General features: G+C 38.2%; 2 protein-coding genes across 2 annotated transcripts; one reads left to right on the forward strand and one right to left on the reverse strand.

Annotated features, from left to right (window-relative positions):
- The first annotated feature begins 8870 nt into the window (after window positions 1–8870).
- On the forward strand, window positions 8871–11675 carry LOC145159290 (formin-like protein 2). Its single transcript, XM_079078231.1, has 4 exons — window positions 8871–10057; window positions 10146–10345; window positions 10433–10662; window positions 10759–11675. The coding sequence occupies exons 1-4, from the start codon at window positions 9021–9023 to the stop codon at window positions 11539–11541; spliced, it is 2250 nt and encodes a 749-aa protein (XP_078934357.1). The 5' UTR covers window positions 8871–9020; the 3' UTR covers window positions 11542–11675.
- Window positions 11676–11790: 115 nt separating this feature from the next.
- LOC145159283 (uncharacterized) lies at window positions 11791–16492 on the reverse strand. Its single transcript, XM_079078223.1, has 16 exons — window positions 16344–16492; window positions 16105–16161; window positions 15294–15908; window positions 14900–15212; window positions 14665–14811; window positions 14421–14509; window positions 14253–14345; window positions 14033–14162; window positions 13889–13953; window positions 13625–13799; window positions 12925–13119; window positions 12794–12841; window positions 12568–12723; window positions 12425–12507; window positions 12216–12331; window positions 11791–12141 (listed from the first exon to the last, which is right to left on the reverse strand). Exons 3-16 carry the CDS (start codon window positions 15872–15874, stop codon window positions 12080–12082), a joined length of 2253 nt encoding a protein of 750 aa, XP_078934349.1. The 5' UTR covers window positions 15875–15908; window positions 16105–16161; window positions 16344–16492; the 3' UTR covers window positions 11791–12079.
- Window positions 16493–17133: the final 641 nt, after the last annotated feature.

The raw sequence follows: 17133 nt of genomic DNA on the forward strand, positions 1-17133 counted from the left end.
TCCCAGAAAACATGATAAATAGGTTATCAAAGCATTTCCGAGGAAATGTATTATTATTCATTTTCAAAACATTGGGATGTCATTGTCAATACAGAAACATAAGCATAAACAGAACTTACATTATTTAAACTAGTGATCTACATCTCTTTTAAATCTCTCAGTGTAAAGTAGCTTCGTATCGACACCTGTGATACAAATAAGCTTGAGTGGGTCAGGTTGGGAAACCTGGTGAGTACATAGGGTTTTCAACCCACAATAATATAATTATTATGTTTAAACAGCAAACAATCAACCCAATTACCCATCCCCATTATCTTCCTTACTCTCAAGGGTCTACCCTAAGAGTCATCTATTTGTTCATTCCGAAGTCCCTTGCCTCCTAGGGTTATAAGACAGGCACTAAGTCCATAGCTGCCAATGCTCGTTCGTGAAACACTAAATCCATAGCTGCTAAAGTTCATTCATCGGGTACTAAATCCATAGCTACCAGTGTTCATCTAATAGGTACTAAGTCCATAGCTACCAACGTTTATCAGGTATTAAGTCCATAGCTACCAACGTTTATCCATCAGGTACTAAGTCCATAGCTACCAACATTTATCTATCAGGTACTAAGTCCATAACTGCCGATATTATTTAGGCACTAAGACTATAGCTGCCCATGTTCATTCACATCATCTTTCATCCCTCATCATTCATCTACCCATGTTTCACCCAACATATTTATAGATATAAAATACATATACAGTTTAAATCATATAAAACTTATATAAAATCGTTCATCCAGCATAGATAGCAAGTATACAGATAATATGCACACATAGCACGTAGTTTATATAAAATACTTCATATCTATGTGTAAGATGAAAGGGACTATGCACTCACCTGGAAGGTGGTGACTCTGCACTCGAACAGCGCTTCGTTACTTCTTAAAACAATTTCCCTCGACAAAACCTAGTATCAATACCACTAGGGTTTAGTCTAACGTTAACCGCGACTAATTAATAGCCTAGTTATTATTATTATTATATAAGCGTTAAATAACACTCAATATAATTCATAATAATAGCCCAAATAATTATTTTAAGGACCCAATAACATTACTATAATTATTTAAAAGTTATATTAAAAAATGCGTAAGAGTAGCTCACTTACAGCGAATTTTAAAGAAAACCGGGCTTTGCTCGGAGCAGCGTTTCCGAACCGAAAGACCCTTTTTCTCGGGACTTCGGCAGCCTCGGGGCTTCCTTTAGGGGCTAGGGATTTTTCCTAGGGCTTAGGGGTGGTTTGGGGAGCTAGAGAGAGAAAGAAACTAGAGAGAGAATGAGAATTGGTGTGAAAAATCCGGAAACCCTCGCCCCCTTATATAGCCTACGAGGCCTCGGACTACGCTGGGCGTAATCCTTGGCTACGCGACGCGTATCTTCGGATGAGGCTGCCAACGAGCTTCCAGCTGTCTTGCACTCGGAACGGATAAGAGCCGGAGTACGCGGGGCGTAATGGCGAGGCGACATGTCCGAATCCGAAGACCAGACCGTGATCAGCAAGCGACGGCCCTGATTGAGCCACGTCATCACCCCCTCGCAGTTTCGCATTTTTCTTTCCCAACTTCTGAAAATCATAACTTTCGCATACGAGCTCCGTTTTCGACGTTCTTTATATCCACGCGTAGGCGGGAACGTACTCTACAACTTTCGTTTAGACTCCGTCGGCTAATTTTGAATTTATTTTAAAAGTTATATTTTTAACAGGCCGGGACAGGATTGGTCCGTTAAAAATTCATAACTTCTTCATCCGACGTCCGTTTTCGGCTGTCTTTTTATCGTTATGCTACTATTAACGAGATCTTCGATTCTTGTTTAGGTTGTGTCGGCTAAAAACCGCTCGATCTAATATTCGAACTTCGGGTTGTACACTACTAAGCCGAAACTTCGAAAAATCATAACTTCCTCATACGAAGTCAGATTTGGGCGTTCTTTTTATAGACGCTCTCGGTTTAACGTATTATATGACTTTCGTTTAGATCGCTAAGGCTAAAACTCGCTATATCGTAAATTCACTATTTACGCTTCCCGGTGCCGTGCCGGTTTTGCCGTAAAACTTCGACGGGTCATAACTTCTTCGTTATAACTCGGATTTCGGCGTTCTTTATATGTTCGGAAACCTTGAGACATATTCTACAACTTGGTTAAGATTATTTATCCTAAATAATCTTTTGTCGAAAAGTCGTTTTCGACCCCTATTATCTCCAGATTGACTAGCCCGGATCTACGGGTGTTACACGTCTAACACTAATGTGATGACTAAAGGATAAAGACACGAAAGATCGACTCGTACCCGAGTCAAATAACACCAAGGCATGCACATAACTCACAAGAAAAGTACCAATATGCAGCACAGAATAAGCATAAACAACTCTCAAAATAACATAAATAAGGAGATACGTACCGGCAACAACATCAGGCGTTGCGCGGACCTCCTCCGCAGTTAGCTGGAATGCTCTCCCACGAGCTCTCGGAGCCTCGGCCTTCCCCGGCCGACCATCAGTAACATGTAAGGCAGCAGGAGCAGAAGCCTAGGTTGATCCCTGAGTGAGCTGAGGACACTCGGCCTTCCAGTGGCCAGTCTGTGACATCCCCATTTTCACGGCCAGAAAAGATCGATTTTAGTTTATGCTTTATAAAAATCAGAGTATTTCTTTTAATAAAAATGTTGCGGAATTTGTTCCCAGAAAAACATGATAAATGTGTTATCAAAGCATTTCCGAAGAAATGTATTTTTATTCCTTTTAAAACCTTGGGATGTCATCGTCAATACAGAAACATAAGCATAAACAGAACTTACATTCATTTACACTAGTGATCTACATCTCTTTTAAATCTCTCAGTGTAAAGTAGCTTCGTATCGACACCTGTGATACAAATAGGCTTGAGTGGGTCAGGTTGGGAAACCTGGTGAGTACATAGGGTTTTCAACCCACAATAATATAATTATTATGTTTAAACATCAACAATCAACCCAACTACCCATCCCCATTATTTTCCTTACTCTTAAGTATCTACCCTAAGAATCATCTATCCTGCATTCGTTCATTTCGAAGCCCATTGCTTCCAGGGTTTATATGATAGGCACTAAGTTCATAGCTGTCAATGCTTGTTCGTAAAGCACTAATTCCATAGCTGCTAAAGTTCATTCATCGGGTACTAAATCCATAGCTACCAGTGTTCAGCTAATAGGTACTAAATCCATAGCTACCAACGTTTATTTAACAGGTACTAAGTCCATAGCTACCAACGTTTATCTAACAAGTACAAAGTCCATAGCTACCAACGTTTATTCGATAGGCACTAAGTCCATAGCTGCCGATGTTATTTGTTAGGCACTAAGTCTATAGCTGCCAATGTTCACTCATATCATCTTTCATCTCTCATCATTCATCTACCCATGTTTTACCCAACATATTCGTAGATATAAAATACATATACAGTTTAAATTATTTAAAACATGTATAAAATCATTCATCCAGCATAGAAAGCAAGTATTCAAATAATATACACACATAGCACGTAATTTATATAAAATACTCCATATCTATGTGTAAGATGAAAGTAAATATGCACTCACTTGTTAAAGTGATGATTCCAAACTCGGATAGCTCTTCACTTCTTAACAATATAATTTCCTTCGACGAAACCTAGTATTATTATCACTAGATTTTAGTCTAATATTTACCGTGACTAATTATTAGTCTTAGCATTATTATTATTATTATATAAGTGTTTAAACAATATTTTCCAACCACTATGTACAGACAGGGGCCTGACATAAAACACCGGGGGGCAGGACCATTTTGGCATATAACACTTCTGAAATCCAACAACCCTATGCGGCCCTTTAAACTAGTTTCCCCGTACCGCGAGTAGTTAAAAAAGATATTATAACGACACTTATATAAGTTATAATAATAGCTCAAATATTTATTATAAGTTCATAATAACAATACTAATTTTAAATATAAGTTATATTTAAAATAGGGTAAGCATAACTTATTTACAAGGGAGTTTTAGCTAGGAGTCGGGCTCTGCAGGGGCAGAACTTCGTCGCTGAATCTTTCTAAGAAACATTCTTGCAGCGCTTCAGCGCTCACCTTACTATACTAAAACTACAGAAAGAGAAGTCGAATCACGAGGGACTGAAATGCTCGGGAGATAAGAAGGGAAAGACTCTTGAATCAAGAGAATGGTGCAAGAAATATGAGAGCTAGAGGCTCTTATTTATAGTGATTGAATTTTCAAAAACTACCCTCCATAGTTACTTAATGACCTTATAGTTATATAAATGACTAAACACCCCTTTATAATACTATTTTAAATAGATTTAATGATATTTGTACTAAACTAATGTCGAAAGTACTCAACACTAGTCTTATAACGACCGCATCGTCGATACCTTTCTAACGATATATACATATGTATATGTATGTATACGTATATATGATTTACACTTTATTTTAATACGTAAATGTGCTATTAAAAATTATAACTCGTTCATACGAACTTCGTTTTTGACGTTCTTTATATCCATGCGTAGCTATCGACGAGATATACAACTTTCGTTTAGACTCCGTCGGCTAATTTTGAATTTATATTTTTGTCCATTTTTTTATAAATTAAATGATTTGCTAAAATTATAACTCTCTCGTACGGACTCCGTTTTTGGCATTCTTTTCTCAAAATTCTTATTTTAAGGAGTACTACGATTTTCATTTTGGTCGCATTAGCTAAAAGTCAACCTTCTCTTCGTAGCTTTTTACGTCATATATTCGTTGTGCGCGGCTGACTTTTATATATTATAAAAATCATATCTAATTCATACGGATTCGGATTTCGACGAAATTTATATTTGCGGGATCGGGACAACGTATACTTCCTAAATATATAATAATATATATATGTTTTGGCGCACTTATTTTTACGATTTACGGACGATTCGACTGATTTTTTCCTATTTTATTATATTATAATAATCATGAAACATATAATATTCAAGTAATTATTCTTTATTACGTCGAATAGGTTACAATTGTTAACCCTAACTATCACTTTGGTTAAGATTATTTATCCTAGATAATCTTCTATATATAAAAAATCATTTTTTAAGCTTATTATTTTAATTGACTAGCCCGAATCTGCGGGTGTTACACAGTCTGGTTGCAAAGAAAGCAAACCGAAAATCCCTTGGGGCAGTCCCTCACCATGTGCCCCTCCTTGCTACATTTGTAGCAAATCCCTGCTCGGCAAGATCCTTCATGGCTCTTGCCGCACTTCCCACAAGTGCGGCCCTTCTGGCCTCCTGCTCTCGAATCAGCGGGCTTAGCCGGCTTTGTCGCAGGCTGCGACTGCACCGGCCCCCTGTCTCTCCCCTAAGACTCTCCCTCCTCTTTGGTCTGAATCTCCAACTCGATCTCTCTCCTCCTGGTATTAGTCTGCAACTCAACTAATGTCCGATATGACGAGTTCGCCACGAACTCCAGAATATATCTCCTCAAGATGCTCAAATACCGACTCACGCGTGCCTGCTCAGTAGACACGTGCTCAGGGCAGAACAACGCCCTCTCATGAAACATCCTCGTAATCTTTGTCACTGATTTTGTCTTCTGCTTGAGAGACAGAAACTCTTGTGCCAAACGTTCCCTCTCCACCTGGGGAACATACTCATCTCTGAACAACTTGGTAAACCTCTCCCAAGTAACTGCATCATGATCTGCAGGAGTAAAATCAGTCGTCACGAACTTCCACCAGTCCTTCGCTCCCAAGCGAAGCTGGTTCAGTGCAAATTGAACTCTCAAGTGCTCCGGGCACGAACACGTATAGAAACACCCATCAATGTCGAAGATCCCTCTCATGGCAGCAATCGGGTCATGGGTCCCGTCAAACTCTAGTGGCTTCGTGTTGCTGAACTCTCGGAACAACAACGAGTCACCTCCCTGTGGCCTCGCAGCAGCTACGGTTGCGGTGGCTGCAACAGCAGCAGCCTCCGTGGCAGCAATGTATCGCTCATCGAATGTCTCAATCAGTATGGTCTTAATAGACTCGAACATCTCTGGTATGGCCTCTCTGATAGTTGCGGCCACCTCCTCATGAAGGATCCTGCGGATCTCCTCGTCATTGGTACCACTGCTCCCGGGGTTGTTGCGGGTAATCACCATAGTGTCTCTGAAACACAACACAAAAATCATCAGAGACTAGCTCAAGCACTCACGCCATTACCCACCCCTACATGCTCCTTAGTATCCTAAGGTTCTTACTTGGGTCGCATACAGATCTGGGGCTTTCAGTAGTACGGGCCCAATACTACCTTCCACACCAACCTGTAGTCGTCCCAAGTGCTCCCCCTAGGATCCTAATTTACAAGTACTATATCCCGCACGGATATCAAACTACTATCTCAGTAGATTCCTCAATGCTCATCTAGGTATCTCTCCTAGATTACTCAAAACTCTCTCTAAAAGATTACTGCTATGTATCCCTACTCAGCACATACACAGAGCAAATAACATATAATATCAACCAATAGCATTTCCTAGGCTAAGGCATCATGAATCAGGTAACTCTAGCTCTAAATCCCTGAAATACCTAGTCTATCCTCTAGCATGCAACTCTAATATCTCATAAGTATCTCATAATATAAACAAATAATGGTATTTTGTAGAAATCACCGTTCGGGCTCTGGCTGATTATACACACTGCTCCATCTCGTTTTCTCTTAGAAACTCTTACTCGTTTTTAGAAAATCATTTATTTTTAGAAAATTTTCTCAATTCCTCAGTTTGAGTCCAGATATACCCGAGAGTACATCCGAATCCCTCAAACCAAGGCTCTGATACCAACTTTTAACACTCTAAGTTTTCAAACAAAATTTTCATTTTTAAAACCACATAAAGCCCAATATCACATTTCTCAAAAACCCAAATGTATAAATTGTTCAAAACACAAGACCACAAAATATTTGATAACATCCCAGAATCCTCAAAACATAATCTCAAACTGGTGTGTACAATCAAGTCGGCGCCTTCCCGCGATCCTAAGAAGTACCTGAAACATATATCACACAACATTGTAAGCACAAAACTTAGTGAGTTCCCCAAAATACCATGCACAAATAATTAGCCTCTCATGGCTATATCTCGATAAGGACCCTCTGTTCACGTGTCTCAGTGAAGACCCTCCGGTCTCACAGCTCAGGTCGGACCCTCCAGTCCGATATCTCAGTGAAGACCCTCCAGTCTCACAAATCGGTTTGACCCTCCGGTCCTAACTCAATAAGGCACATATAATATACATCATAAATCACAAAGACAAAATGCATAATATCATATAACTCAGAATAAGCACATAAGACCCTCCGGTCAGTAACTCAAATAGACCCTCCGGTCGATACTCAGATAAGACCCTCTGGTCACTCAATATTACCACTCAGGTAAGTATAGTGAAAAGACTCACCTCGTAAGCAAAGCAAGTATGTCTTGTACTCAACGATCGGTCTAGACTCCGCCTACATATCATAATCATCTCTAATTAACACTTTATAACAATCACACTAAAGATGTTAGGCTAATCCCTTTTCTAACTCCCAGAAAGGGTGAAAGACCATTTTACCCCTCCATGGTCTCCATATCCATCACTTGACCAAACCCTAAAAGTCAACGGAAGTCAACACTCGAGTCAACAGTCCGTGTTGACCCAACTCGTCGAGTGCACCTATGCGACTCGTCGAGTTCCTCCTGTTCTCAGAAAATCGGGAGAACTCCAACTCAACTCGCCGAGTTGTCTCATCAACTCGTCGAGTTTGCACGTATCCATACTTTTGGGGAAAACCCTAACCGAATCGTCGAGTTGGCTCATGCACTCGTCGAGTCCCTTAGTCCATTTTCTCATTCAGACGCTTATAAGCAGAACTAAGGCTCCATACTCTAGATCTAGCCTTCCAAGGCTGAAATATCACGTAAAGCTGCAAGCTTTACGTCCATACATGGCATCTATGGCTTAAAATGCCAAAACAAGCTCTAGAGAGGGTTTAATGCATGGAAGCTGGCCAATAGCTTGATAAAGCTTGAATCTTTAGGCCCAAGGGACCTCATACTGTCCAGATCTGAAGTCCAACTCCATGGCAAGCTCAAACGACTTAAGGACCCAAAGAAAGGATGGAAAATGGCCATAAACTCCCTAGAGAAGAGATCTAACCAAACAATAATCAAGGTGATAACTTTTTTACCTCCAATTAGTAGTTAGCACTAAGAGAACACCAGATCCAAGGGCTTCCTCTCGTTCCAAGCCTTTTGCTCTTCAATCTCCTTCCAAAAATGCACTAGAACATACAATCTTAGCCTTTCTCTCTCTCACAGATGAATACAACTCAATTAGGGTTTCTCTCAGTGTGTCAAAATGATAAGGGAGACGGAAATGAAGGCTTAATGTCCTTTAAATAGGGTACAAACCCTGGAAATTAGGGTTTTCACACTCAGCACCTACTCGTCGAGTTGGGTCCTCCAACTCGTCGAGTAGACCCTAAAAATCACGCGGCTATCTTCATCTCTACTCGGCGAGTTGGGGCATCCAACTCGTCTAGTCACCTTGACAAAATGAATATAACTTAATTAAATATTATACCTGAGAGTCGGGATGTTACAATTAAACCAATTTAAAAAACATTTGTGTCTAATGGTGACATTAACCCATGCAAACTTGTAAAACAAATTGGAAAAAAGAAAATTGTTCCAATAAAAATAATATTTGTTATCTTGTTTTTATAGAAAACATACAGGTAAGGGGTGTTTTCCTACATTAAAAGTTTGAGCTACCATAGACCCAACAAAATCCTCCCACTCACTTGAAGCAGTTGCTGACTTTGTTTTTCACTACCTTCATTTAATAATTAAATAGAATATATTGGTACTACTACTTTTGTTCTAAAAACACACTCTGAAACTGCTTCTTCTTCCATTTGCAAATAAATTTTAAATGGCTTCTCAAATCATCTTTCTCCTATTGCTATTACTACTACTACTCACTTCCCATTCCTCCTCCTCCCGCCGGATCCTCCATCAACCTTTCTTTCCGGTCATCGATTCTCCTCCTCCACCACCCATCACCACCCAAACTCCGTCGCCTTCTCCTTCCCCTTCTCTACAACCACAACCACAACCACAACCCAAACACCCTTTCTCTTCACTAACACCACCAGAAACTGACAACAACCGCCGTTTCTTCCCTTCATACACCTCCCCACCAGAGTCTTCCACCACCACCACCGTCCCTTCCACTTCTCTCCCCACTTTCCCTGCAAATATCTCTTCCATTATTCTCCCATCGTCATCGTCTTCCAAATCCCATGTCTCCACAAAGCTTCTTCTTATTTCCCTCGCTTTCTCCCTTCTTGCTATCGCGTTTATTGCTGCGGTTGTTGTCTCCCTTGTGTACCACCGCAACCATAGTCACAAACCTCCACCTTCCGATAGTCTCCGGTTGTTTCCGGCTAACCTCCCCACCTCTGACAAACCCCCGCCGCCTCCTACTCTTCCACCAAACTTCTCCACCCCCAGCTCCGAGTTTCTTTATCTTGGTACACTCGTTAGTCCCTTGCACGACCAAAAACTTCTCAAAACATCCGGTCACATTACCAATGCCCCCGCCTCCGCCTCAGCCGCCGCCACTTCAATCGATTATAACATGTTGGGTTCGCCGGAGCTCCACCCGCTCCCGCCATTACCCCGACAAGACTTCCATCACCAACACAAACTGGACGAGGGTTCTTTCACCGACTCCGAAGTGGAGGATCTTGGAGATTTCTTCTCTCCAAAAGGATCTCCGGTCGCGTTTCAACGCCACAAGACGGTGTTGCCACCTCCACCTCCACCGCCACCGCCATCTGGGTTCAGCGGAACACAAAGAGAAGAAAAGGTTTTGAAGCCAAAGTTGAAACCTTTACAATGGGATAATGTAAGAGCAAGCTCAGAGAAGGCAACGACATGGGATCACTTCAAATTAAGCTCTTTTCAGTGAGATTCATCTTCTCTGCTACCTCCATTACTCTTTTCATTACATCGCTTAATTTCTACATCTAATCGCGATAACATAATCACATAGGTTGAACGAAGAAATGATACAGACATTGTTCATGGCGAACTCATCCAAACCTGCATCAAACCCTGACATCAATCAAAAAATGGTTGCCGATGTAACCCAAAAGAACATTGTCCTTGACCCACACAAATCCAGAAACATCGTTATACTTTTAAGGGCGCTTAATTTAACCATCGATGAAGTCTGTGAATCCATTCTTCAAGGTATCACCAAACAATTCCACTTATCCTACTTAATTTCATGATTGAATCATTCATACTTAATCTGTGTTAATTATTCGATATAAACAGGTAACGTTGATACCTTAGATTCTGAGCTACTTGGGAGCTTGTTGAAGATGGCTCCAACCATGGAGGAAGAAACTCGCCTGAAGGAATTCGATGATCTTGATCCAGCCGAGAAGTTTCTGAAAGCCGTTATCCAAATACCATTCGCATTCAAGAGGGTGGATGCCATGCTCTACATATTAAATTTCGATAATGAAGTTGAGTACCTCAAGGGATCCTTTAAAACCATTGAGGTATATAACTATATACCACCTTTTGCTGTTTTGAATCCATGGAAGTCATGTAATCGATTTCATATGTTAAAAAACTTTGTTTCATGGTACTTCCAGATGGCTTCTCGGGAACTTAGGAACAGCAGGATGTTTATAAAGCTGCTCGACGCTGTGTTAATGGCAGGAAAGCAGATGAATGACGGAACTACCCATGCCTTCAAGCTTGATACTCTTCTCAAGCTTGTACACGTGAAGGGCAACGATGGAAAAACAACACTCCTCCATTTTGTCGTACAAGAGATCATTCGAGCAGAAGGTTTTCACCTTTCGGGGGGAGAAAATAATAAAAAATCAGAGCTCTGTGATGAGATCGAGTTCAGGAAACGTGGTCTTGAAGTTGTTTCGAGTCTCGGTGGTGAGCTTTCAAGTGTTAAGAAGGCTGCAACCATGGATTCCACCTTGCTTTCGAAGGAAGTAGAAAGATTAGCGATGGGGTTAACCAAGGTTGGTGAAGTGGTGGGTTTAAACGAACAGATTGGATCGAATGAAAGATTCTCAGACTCCATGAACGTGTTCTTGAAGAAAGCGAAGGGTGATCTGGTTAAGATTGTTGATCAAGAGCGGCTATCCATTTCAATGGTGAAGGAAGCTACTGAATACTTTCATGGGGAGTATTCTGCCATGGAAGAAGGTGAAGCTTTGAGGATTTTTATAGTGGTGCGTGAGTTCTTGTCAGTTCTTGATCGAGTGTGCAAGGAAGTTGGGAAGATCAACGAGAGAAGCACAGTTGGGATCCCCTTACCTTTGCGAATGAGTCAAAGTCTTCCTGTATTTCCTAAGTTCAATGGAGGACAACAGTTTGGGTCATCAGATGGAGAAGATGAGTCAGTTTCGGTGTAACTGGTATAAATTTTGGGTATTGGATTTTGGTGCAGTTTTCTCCTGTACAAAATCGTTTTAGCGTGTTTAGATCTAAATATTATTTTCTTTAGTTTGTCTTGTTACAATTAATTAACTAAGATGATAGTTGATTACCCTACAAACTCTTTTTCTCTTTTGTTTAAAATAAATTTTGCATCCGATCAAAGTCCAACACCAAACTAAACTTCCATCAATGCAAATGTCAGAAAATAAAAGAAGAATCGATGATACCAACATGCAAGAATTTGTAACAAAGGTTACTTTATGTCAAACACGCAGCATACAAGAGTCGCTTACGTATAATATATGTTCATGTGTTTTTTTTATCTCTTGGCACTACTTTTTACATCACTAACGCAAAATAAAAGCCACTTTCTTTTAACGTATCACTCAATAAAATTGCATTTTGTAACACTTGAATTGCCTATAAAGCGTGACAAAAAAAAAAAAAGCACATAAGCCTCTCTCTCTACAATATGCAAAAATTTGTAAATGACACTCGTGAATTATTATCATATCAATCCACATCATGTGCCTTACTCCCCAACTTTACTATATCTTCGACAAGTATTTTCCCATCTGTTAATAAAAAATCAATTAGAGAGTTTTTGATAAATATATATAATTTATATTACTAAATAGCAAATACTAACCTTTATCTTTTGAAAGGTTGCTAATAAGTTCTTGAACACCTTCCTTTCCTAAAGTATCTTTCAAGTATATGGCTGCAGATGCCACTTCTTCAGGGGTAACTTTTCCATCATAATCCCTGTAAAGTCAACCGGTTAGTCAACCTTACTATAAATAGTATAAATTAAAATCATACATTTATATTTAATAAATTAATTATTTATAAACCAACCTATCAAGAACACGCCAACGATCACCAATTTTCGCATCCACATCATCGATTTCTTTCTCAAGTTTTTGCAGCATAGCATCAACCTAAGCCACAAAATGTCATTCAAAGGGCAAAAAAGGAAAAGGGTAAAAACGGAAACTTACCCTGTTTATAAGAGCTGATGACACCTCATCATCTACATGTTCCTCACTTGAATTATCAATTTCCTCATGGATATGAGCAGCTTTATACGCCTTCATGATCTCCTTTTCACCATCCCTTCCTTCTTTATTATCCATCATACTATGATACAAATTTATCTAAAACCATACAAAATTACCAAAATGCCCTTGAGTAAATAATATGAAGAAGAAGGGTAAGAAAACATACCTCTTTGTTAACAAGCCTCAAAAACTCTTCACGCTCTCTGCTAACAGACTGAAAAAAACAACATTTTTTTAGAAAATTATAGAAAGAAAAATATAATTAAATTAAGTAAAATAAAATGTCTGAATGCTTACAGATGCAGAAGCTAAAACAGCTAAAGCTTCACTGACTTTACAAAGCTGTTCTTGTTTTTCTAAAGCTCTTGCTCTTGCTTGTTCTTGAATTTCTGAAGATGTTGGATTAATCATTTCTTCTAATGCAATATCTTTGTTGTTTTCAATCGATTGCTTCATTTTAGCTTGTTCTTCTTCTTCTTTCTCTTCTTCCTCCTGTGAGATACAAAATGACCATTTTACCCTTACATAAAGAAAAAATAGTAAAAAGACCATTTTACCCTTACATAAAGAAAAAAAAAGTAAAATCACCATTTTACCCTTACATAAAGGAAAAAAAAAAGTAAAATGACCATTTTACCCTTACATAAAGAAAAAAAAAGGTAAAATGACGATTTTACCCTTGCATAAATAAAAAAAAAAGGTAAAATGACCGTTTTACCCTTACACAAAGAAAAAAAAGGTAAAATGACCATTTTACCTTTACATAAAGAAAAAAAAAGGTAAAATGACCATTTTACCCTTACATAAAGAAAAAAAAGGAAAAATGACCATTTTACCCTTACATTCAGAAAAAAAAGGTAAAATGACCATTTTACCCTTGCATTCAGAAAAAAAGGAAAAATGACCATTTTACCCTTGCATAAAGAAAAAAAGGTAAAATGACCATTTTACCCTTACATAAAGAAAAAAAAAGGTAAAATTTTGGATGGAAGAAAACCTTGATGAGTTCCTCTTGCATTTCAAGAAATTCTAATTTTCTTTTTCTTTCTGAAACAGAATCTTCAGAGGGCAAAGAAGTAACTCCAACAGTGTCCACAACTTCATCTGGCAATGAAGATAATGTGGCTCTCACAACTTCTTCAGGCTTTAATTTCCCAGAAACAGTGAATGCTCTGTAAATATATAAAGAATTTTTTTATAAAAAAAAAAAAGGGTAAATCCATAAATGAATTATGATTTATGATTTATGAATCCAATTTACCTTGAAAGAATCAAGAGTGAAGATGGAACTGAGTGATTCAAAGACAAATCCAACCAATCACGAAGCTGCAGAAAAAAGTTTGACCAAATTAATTTTTTTTTTCCAAAAATAATTTTTTTATATAAAAAAAAAAAAAAAAAAAACCTGTTGACGCATTTCATCAACTGAACGTAATCCAAGCATGCCTCTTTCTCTACAATCTTCACGAAGTTCTTCTTCAGAAAGAGCATCCACACCACCTTCTGCTTGAATCATCTTATCATCATTCTTAATCCTACAAAAAAATAAAAAAAAGTATAAATTGTAAATAAACTGACCACATTTTAATGATTTTTATAAATAAAAGATGAATAAATTTATATACCATTGAAGTCTTTTTCTGAGCATGTAACGAAGGTAAGCATCTGTTCCAAAAGGTTGGATTCCCATATATTTGCACATATTCACTAATCGAGGCCTAATAAAAAGAATTTTTTTTAATAATAATCTAATGAGAAATTATATCATTTGCTGCATAATTCACTAATCTGACCTGCTGATATTATCGAGGGTAAGCTCGTCATTGAACAACTTTGCAAATCCCAAAATTTCATCATTAGCAACAGAAGAACCTTTTCTCACCTGTAAATTCGTTTATAAATGAAGCATATTTCAAAAAGGAACTGAACGATGAGATGAGACTAAATGACCATTTTACCCTTAATGGATAAGCTCATTAAGTGAAAAAGAAACAACCCCAAAAAGTATAAAGATTGAAGTATCAACTATAAGCTTACCTTGCTCAAAAATTCATCAAGATCTTCTGCTGTTTTCTTGATTTCTCCACTTCGAGTATTTTGGACCTCTTTAGCCATTTCTTTAACAGTATCTTGAAGAAATTTCGCGTATTCTATTCTTGCATTTAACCTCCTTTTCAATGCTTCCTACAAACATAATCAAATCAAGATGATAAGAACTTATGAAGTTGATAGATTGATGTTTGGAAGACCATATGAAGATATGAAGGAAAACCTGTTCTTTCATTTTGTCTTGAAAGGTAGAAGGTAACATATTGGGGAAAAGTTTCAAGAAAACAGGAAGTAAGAACTCCATGAAAGGGACAATAATGAAAACAGCAACAGGAACAAGACGAAAGATATCTGCTGTTGTTCTTGTTAGTTGTTGTCTCTCTCTTCTAGAAAGACTCTTTCCACCTGCAAGCTTAAGAAGCAATCTTGAACTGATCTTTATATCAACACCAAGAAGCTTGATACCCAACCAGTAATGCTTCAATGTTGATATAAATTCGTTTTTCCAGTGAACAAGTTTTATAGCCCAATCTTCCCTAAATTGCATAAAACACAAAAGAAATCATTGGTTTTTGACTTTGTTGATACAAAATAAATTTCAAAAATGTAAATCAAACCTGCTCATAGAAGCTATTGCTCTTAAAGCTGGGCCAATCCCCAATAGAATTGCCCATGTTCTTTGTAGAATGGATTTTGCAGTAGTCTTCTGTGATTCTGTAACTTGTTTGGCTTTTACTTTAGCTTTTGCAGTGCTTAAACCTTCAACAGCTTGATCACATTCCTCTGGTGATGCTTCCTTTCTCTTTTTAGAAACTTGTTCTTTATCATCATCTTCACCACGCATATCTGGTTGATGTGCTGTGGCCATTGAAGAAAATTTTGAAGATTGAAATACCAAATTCATCCTCATAGGTGACATATGTCCGAATGTTCCATATCCAGTAGTGGAATAGAATCTATGCGGGGTAAAGAATGGGAGTGTGGAAGCGTTTCTGATTTCTTCATGTCTTGTAAATGTTGCAGAGTCGGATTTTGTGGTGACCGGGTCTTTGAAAGGGGTATCTGGTGTAGAGCTTGAGTGACCTGCGTCTGAGTATTTGGCATAGTGGCCATGGCTCAGGGCTTGAATTGAACGACCAGAAACATTGAGGTAATCAGAGAGAAGCTTCCTTCGTCTCAAAATTGCTCTGGAAGCCATTATCCAAAAACCCTAAGCGATCAAAAGAAAAACCCTGAAACAAGCACTTCAGAGTTCAGAGATAGACACGTATCAATCCAAACCACCATACACTTTTCATTAACAATCAACCAAATAGAAGAAGCTTAATAACTTAAAAGACTCATCCCGAGTTGCGAAAGCGATTGTTCACCTAACCCTAATGAGCTCAGGAAAGGAAAAGGATGATGAAAAGGGACCAAATCAGATACCTGTACTAATTCGTAAGATTGATCACCAGCAGCCTACCAATAACAAGAAGACAAAAACTGCATCGAAACAGAACACAACATTATCCAAAAGATTCAGGAAATACAATATGCAATCAAAAGTCAATTTCGGCGACGAACTTCAACAATCAGCAAGATTAGAAAGCTAAATAAACAAATAAGTCGGAAGAACGCAAAAAAGAGTGAAATAGTTTGGATTAATCAGCAGGTTAACGACTTACAGTGGTGTTGTAGGAGGAAATGGGGGAATGAGAAAACTTGAAAGCGGAAAATGGAAATGGTGGTGGGGAGTAAAGTCTTATAGGGTTGCCTGCTAGTCAAGACAGCGAACGGGATTTGGATCTTCGAATATGCGTCATGGCTGAGTGTTTCACCTTATAATTATGAAATAAATCCATCTTGATATTATTTATTTTGGGATTTAAGAATGTAATGTCGACATAAGATAATAGATTTAATGCATATTAAAAAATAAATAACAATAATAAAATTGATATTTTAAGACACTTATGGCATGTTAGAATTTGTGAATGCAGTCGATATTTTTAATTTGTCATAATTTTTCGCATTTATAAGTTATAATGTGAGTTGTTTAGTTTTGGGTAAATTACACAAATCGTCCCTTGTGTACATGCCGGAAAGCGTGTTTAGTCCTTATTTTCAAAAATTAACTCGGACCGTCCCTCGTTTGCATAAAACTTGCACTTTTCGTCCCTGATATACGTTTTTGTTGTGCATCTAGTCCATGACAGATCTAAAATGACCATAATGCCCTTTGTCTATTTCTTTTCCAATTAATTTAATGTTATTATCATTTTTTTTAATTAAAAAAAATAAATATGGCCCCACCTTTTTAAAACTCTTAATTTAATCTCTCTCTCTCTCTCTCTCTCTCTCTCTCTCTCTAGTTACCATCACCGTTAATATTCACCACCACCGCCGTATATCTGAACCACCACCAAAATCTCTATCTCCAGTGTGCCGCTGTCACCTACTACCATCTCACATCTT

Source organism: Lactuca virosa, chromosome 1, assembly GCF_052849685.1.
Source record: "Lactuca virosa cultivar CGN04683 chromosome 1, Lactuca_virosa_CGN04683_v6, whole genome shotgun sequence".
Lineage (NCBI taxonomy): Eukaryota > Viridiplantae > Streptophyta > Magnoliopsida > Asterales > Asteraceae > Lactuca > Lactuca virosa.

Bases quoted from the DNA above. Each gene is read 5' to 3' on its own strand.
- LOC145159283 (XM_079078223.1), bottom strand. From the start codon at position 15,874: ATGGCTTCCAGAGCAATTTTGAGACGAAGGAAGCTTCTCTCTGATTAC. The intron at 13,800-13,888 runs GTAAATTGGATT...ATATATTTACAG, and splicing joins TCACTCTTGATTCTTTCAAG to AGCATTCACTGTTTCTGGGA. The intron at 13,120-13,624 runs GTTTTCTTCCAT...TGTATCTCACAG, and splicing joins TGCAAGAGGAACTCATCAAG to GAGGAAGAAGAGAAAGAAGA.
- LOC145159290 (XM_079078231.1), top strand. From the start codon at position 9,021: ATGGCTTCTCAAATCATCTTTCTCCTATTGCTATTACTACTACTACTC. The intron at 10,346-10,432 runs GTATCACCAAAC...CGATATAAACAG, and splicing joins CTGTGAATCCATTCTTCAAG to GTAACGTTGATACCTTAGAT. The intron at 10,663-10,758 runs GTATATAACTAT...TGGTACTTCCAG, and splicing joins GATCCTTTAAAACCATTGAG to ATGGCTTCTCGGGAACTTAG.